Source organism: Solanum dulcamara, chromosome 3 (assembly GCF_947179165.1).
Source record: "Solanum dulcamara chromosome 3, daSolDulc1.2, whole genome shotgun sequence".
Taxonomy (NCBI): domain Eukaryota; kingdom Viridiplantae; phylum Streptophyta; class Magnoliopsida; order Solanales; family Solanaceae; genus Solanum; species Solanum dulcamara.
Genome location: NC_077239.1, coordinates 34,975,011 through 34,981,010, shown reverse-complemented (window position 1 = coordinate 34,981,010; position 6,000 = coordinate 34,975,011). Strand labels below are relative to the sequence as shown.

General features: G+C 36.0%; 1 protein-coding gene across 1 annotated transcript in view; it reads left to right on the top strand.

Moving 5' to 3' along the window:
- Window positions 1-1,181: 1,181 nt before the first annotated feature.
- The window catches only part of LOC129882528 (protein DAMAGED DNA-BINDING 2), a 30,520-nt gene continuing 25,701 nt past the window's right edge, over window positions 1,182-6,000 (top strand). The window contains exons 1-6 of the mRNA XM_055956862.1: window positions 1,182-1,495; window positions 1,580-1,670; window positions 1,767-1,885; window positions 3,059-3,181; window positions 3,291-3,379; window positions 3,484-3,604. Coding sequence (XP_055812837.1) covers window positions 1,310-1,495; window positions 1,580-1,670; window positions 1,767-1,885; window positions 3,059-3,181; window positions 3,291-3,379; window positions 3,484-3,604 — 729 coding nt within the window. The 5' untranslated portion in view covers window positions 1,182-1,309. The remainder of the gene's footprint in view (window positions 1,496-1,579; window positions 1,671-1,766; window positions 1,886-3,058; window positions 3,182-3,290; window positions 3,380-3,483; window positions 3,605-6,000) is intronic.

Sequence of the window (6,000 nt, the reverse complement as noted above, 5' to 3'; positions counted from 1 at the left end):
TCGATAGCTTGATCGGCTCGACAAGCATTATTACATATCTAATAATAATACTCGAAGAGAGAAAAGTAGCTTCCTTTTACGGCTCGAGTCATGAGATCTAAACTGCCAATATTCAATGCCATGAATCAAGAAATTCAGGTGATATACATACGAAAGCATTGGTCCATAGGTGCCTTAGGGAAATCATCTACGGTAGTGTAAAAAAAAGAAATTCAACATTTTGACAATAGCATGGAGAAGAAAAGGAGTTGGCACTGTAACTATTTTAATAATTGGTGCAACAACTCAACTAATTGCTAAACTTGCTGCAACAATTCAAATAACTGCTGAAGTTGCTGAAACAATTACGATAGCTATTGCAATAACTATGATAGTTGCTGCAATAGCTATCTTAACAACTATTGTAGTTACATCAACAATTACTGTAGTTGCTGCAACAACTATTATAGTTGTTTGATTTTCTTCAGATCTGTTTCAATGTACTTCAAAAATTATTCTTCAAAATTTTTAAAATCAAAGAAAAACAATCCATAAAAATAAGGATAAAATGAGAAAAAGATGAAGAGTGCAACAAAAATGATGAATAGTGATAATGGCAACAACAAAAACGACAAAAAAGAAGAAGAATATGAAGAAAAAGATGAAGGAATAGAAAAAGAAAGAAATAAAGAAGAAGATGGAACACTGAAATCTTGAAAGACAAAGAAAGAGAGAGAAATAAAAAATTGAAAAGATAACGAAAGAGGGAGAAATTTCAAAATTTGATTTCTTAAAGGGGGTGGAAGACTTTTCACAATTTTTAAAATATTAATATACACCTCAAAGTTCTTAATTACTCTAATCAAATTCACTTTTTATTTAATCTCATTTGACCAAGTCAATTTCACTAATTTTAATTTGAAGACTTAAATGACACCATTTACTCATTTCTATCGCGAGACGTATTTGAATAGAGATGCTTTATAAATTTTTAAAATACATGATATTATCACTAATTAAAAAAAATCCATTTTACCATATAATTATTAAACTTTGTGTTCTATTTTTATAATTTTCACTCTCAAGGTTTCTTTTAATTTCAAGCCCCTTTGTCATTTTATTGATCAGTGTATTACACTTTTAATTTTGTTTTTATATATTTTTTGTAAATTGTCAATGGTAAGTGTACTAAATTTAGACGGTGGAAAATGGGAAGTCGTGTCAATTTGTTCCGCCATGGGTTAAGCTTTCCATTAGTTTTTGTAATGTAATGTAAAGTCGGTTGTTTGTATTTTTATGGCCCCAAATTCAAATGAATTAAGTGTCCAAAATGCGTAGAAGAAGTTTGTTTCCGCAAGTAGTGATCGATAGAGACACCGAGTCCGAGGAAAGCTCGTCGGATGATGAAGAAGAAGAAGGAGAAGCTAATGTAGTTTTACCTGAAGAGGAGACAATAGAAGAGTCTAAGAATAAAGGGAAAACATCCATCACTATTACTCTCAAGAAAGTTTGCAAAGTATACCCCTTTTTCATATTTGCACAGCCTTCACGGCTGCTTAACAGTATAGTTGTGGGGTTTCTGAACAATGTTTTTTTTCAGGTTTGCAAGAAAACTGGTCATGAAGCAGGCTTCAGGGGTGCAACTTATATTGATTGCCCAATGAAACCATGTTTTCTCTGCAAAATGCCTGGTACTTATTTACTTGTGTAACATTTTCTAGTTAGAAATATTATCACTATCGAGTTTCTTTTTCTACTTTACACTGTTTTCTTTATTGGGGTTGAAGGCCACACCACAGTGACTTGCCCCCACCGAGTAGCTACAGAATATGGGGTGCCACATAAGAACACAACTAATCCTTTGGAATTTGTTTTCCAACGCCAGCTTCACCCACGGGTTTCTCCAGTAAGTAACAATTCCATTATCATTGGAAATGCTATCGTCATATAATCACATCTTTCCTCTTGTATCTCTTCTGGTATATAATGAGGTATCATAGTATGCCAATAAAACTGATCTTGGATAATACTAGTTTGTAAGCTTTACAGTATGACTAAAAGGTTTCTCTATCTGTTTTCAGATAGATATCTATTCAGGTTAAATGGGCAATCTGTGAATCTATTTTCCTTCTTCACTATGAAAATAATCAGGCACTAGTTTTAGTTTCCCTCCATATATTTATGTTTGATTTCATGGTCTCATAATATTTATGTTTGATTTCATGGTCTCATAATATTTATGTTTGATTTCATGGTCTCATATTATGAGATTGACCTACTATAAAAGGGAAGCGGTGCACTAAAGCTCCCGCTATGTGCAGGGTCCGAGGAAGGGCCCGACCACAAGGGTCTATTGTACGCAGCCTTACCTTGCATTTCTGCCAGAGGCTGTTTCCAAGGCTTGAACCCGTGATCTCCTGGTCACATGACAACAACTTTACCAGTTACTCCAATGCTCTCCTTCGAGATTGACCTACTATGTTCCTCAAAAAATACTACATTGATATTCTAGCTGTCAGTAATGTACTTTTGTCAAATTTGGCTCATGGTTTTGCTCCTTTATACTCCCATTGTGCCATTTTATGTTGTACCCTTTCCTTTTTGACCCTCTTTAAAAAAGAATGACACCTTCGATATATAGAAGCTCTTAACATTAGGCTTCCCCTTTTACCCTTAATGATTTGTTTGTATAGCAGCATAAATGTTATGATATGTTTTTAAGGTCACAACTTTCAAAAGTCTTCATTTTTTAAATCTCTCTGTCAAGTAAAATAGTGCCACATAAAAATGGAACAGAGGGAACATGTTTCCAGGTTTTGTTCAAGTCTTCATATAATTTTATGTCTTGCATCTTGCATGTGATCATTGCCACATAAAGTATTTCGCAACATATGTGAAATATAGTTTTTACTTTGGTCTATGCTTATAGGGTAAATTTTCATTGTGACGTCTTGTACCTTAATTGATTACCATTCCTTGTTTATTATAGTGCAACATATTTTGTCCAAACAGTAAAGTTACACAATATGTATCTTCAGAAAATGTGCTTCATATTTTGCTTTCTTGGTTTCTTTAATAGATTAAACCAGCGTATGTGATCCCAGATCAAGTCCACTGTGCAGTTATCAGGTACCACAGTAGGCGAGTCACATGCTTGGAGTTCCATCCTACAAACAACAATATTCTTTTATCTGGTGATAAGGTCCAAGATCTCTCTGCAATATAGCTCTAAAGTGTGGCTATGAATTGAGTTCTCTGTTGCAAGGTCACATAATTTGTGGAGGTTAATGCTATATTACTTTGTGTTTCAGAAAGGCCAACTTGGTATCTGGGATTTTGGGAAAGTGCATGAAAAGACAGTATATGGGAACATACACAATTGTATCCTTAACAACATTAAGTGAGTATTTCTCTCTCGTCACATTTTTCGATATGTTTGCATTTAGATTTCACCTGCATTACTATGTCCTCAGTCAATAAATGAGTTGTTTTTGATTCATTTAGGTTCAACCCGACAAATGATGGATCGATATATGCTGCTTCATCTGACGGAACAATCAGTTGTACTGACCTAGAGACTGGGATTTCATTTTCACTAATGAACCTTAATCCAAATGGGTGGGAGGTGATTTTCTGAAATCATATTGTTCTGTTTATATGAATTATCCTGTTATTTCAGTTATTGTGGTTGGACGAGCCTACGGGATATTTTTTACCTTGTAAACATGGTGCTGGACACTTTTTATTTCTGAACTCCCTTGTCCCCTTTTCAGTGCCCATAGATACATTTTAGCAGCAAGGACACAGATCATTACATGAAATTTCAACCTTGCTTATATAATGAAAACCTATCACATTTGCATATTTGATTCTTTTTAACTTTCGTGTTATTATTGAGTTGTGTAAGCACAATATTACACAAAACCCTATTTATAGACGCTATAAAACAATCCTTTTCCAAGTAGGATACTATAAACTATTCTTATTTCTATTCCTATTCTAAGTAGTATTGTGTACACCTATTCCTATTCTAACACTCCCTGTCAAGCTGGAGCATACAAATTATATGTACCTAGCTTGTTACAAATATAATTAATACAAGGACCGGTGAGGGACTTGGTGAAGATATTTGCAAGTTGATCACTTGACTTCACAAACTTTGTAACAATATCTCCCGAGAGTATCTTTTCTCTGACAAAGTGAAAATCAATTTCAATGTGCTTAGTCCTCTCATGAAACACTGGATTTGATGCAATATAAATTATCACACATAAGTTCCATATGATCGGTTTCTCCAAATTTTAGTTCTGTCAGCAACTGTTTGATCCAAACTAGCTCACAAGTTGCCACAACAATTGCTCGATATTCTGCTTTTGCACTAGATCGAGCAACCACATTTTGTTTTTTACTTTTCCACGACACCAAATTACCTTCTACTAAAACACAATACCCATATGTGGAACGTCTATCAGAGGGTGATCCTGCCCAATCAACATCTGTATATCCAGTGATATGCTCATAGCTGTGATCCTCAAAGAGTAGTCCTTTACCGGGAGCCGACTTTATATATCGCATAATACGAATAACTGCAACCCAACGACTATCATAAGGAGAAGTCATAGACTGACTTACAATACTTATAGGAAAAGAGATGTCAGGTCTAGTCACTGTGAGATAATTCAACTTTCCAACTAGCCGTCTATACCTTTCAGGATTACTGAGTGTCTCCCCCTGTCCTGGAAGGAGTTTAACATTCGAATTTATAGGAGTGTCAATGGGTCTACATTCCGTCATTTCTGTCTCCTCAAGAATGTCCAAGGCATACTTGCGTTGAGAAATAACAATACCTGATCTACACTAAGCAACCTCAATACCTAGAAAATACTTCAGTCTGCCAAGGTCTTTAGTCTGAAAATGCTGAAAGAGATGTTGCTTCAAATTAGTGATACCATCTTGATCATTGCCGATGATAGTGATATCATCAACGTAAACAACTAAATAAATACACAGATTTAGTGCAAAATGCCAATTAAAAGACTTAGTGATCAACTCCACTATGAGTCATGCCAAACTGCTGAATTACTGTGTTGAACTTCCCAAATCAAGCTCGAGGAGACTGTTTCCGACCATAGAGTGACCTACACAATCAACTTACAAGGGTACTAGACTCCCCTGAGCAACAAAACCAGGTGGTTGCTCCATATAGACTTCTTCCTCAAGATCATCATGCAAAAAACCATTTTTAATGTCCAACTGATGAAGAGGCCAATGACGAACAACATCCATAGATAGAAAAAGACGGACATATGCTATTTTAGCCACGGGTGCGGAAGTGTCACTATAATCTAGCCCAAATATCTAAGGATACCCTTTGGCAACAACGCGAGCCTTCAGTCGATCCACCTGACCTTCTGGGCCAATTTTGACTGCATAAACCCAACGGCAACCAACTGTTGATTTACCTGCAGGAAGGAAAACAAGCTCCAAAGTATCACTCGTATGTAAAGCAGACATCTCATCAATCATAGCCTGCCTCCATCCAGAATGAGAAAGTGCTTCACCTGTAGTTTTAGGAATGGAAATAGAAGACAAAGATGATACAAATGCATAATGTGGTGAGGATAGACGATGATAACTCAAGAAAGTATAATGTGGGTTAGAATTTCGAGTGGATCGTATACCTTTTTGAAGTACAATCGGTTGGCTAGGAGGAGACAAGTCCACAGTAGGAGCAGGGTCTGGCACATGACATGAATCATCTGGGACTACAACTGGATGCAGACGATGATGATAAGTCAGGAGTGGTGGCACTACAACTGGAGATGTAGGAGAGACCGTAGATTCCTCAAAAGTTGGTACAGGTAAGACCTGAGGTATGGGTAAGACCTCAAATTCATAAGGATGATCATGAAGATGTATAGTAAGGTTGAGACTTAAAGAATGTGACATCGGTGGACATAAGGTATCGATGAAGTTCAGATGAATAACAACGATACCCTTTTTGAACTCGGGAGTAACCAA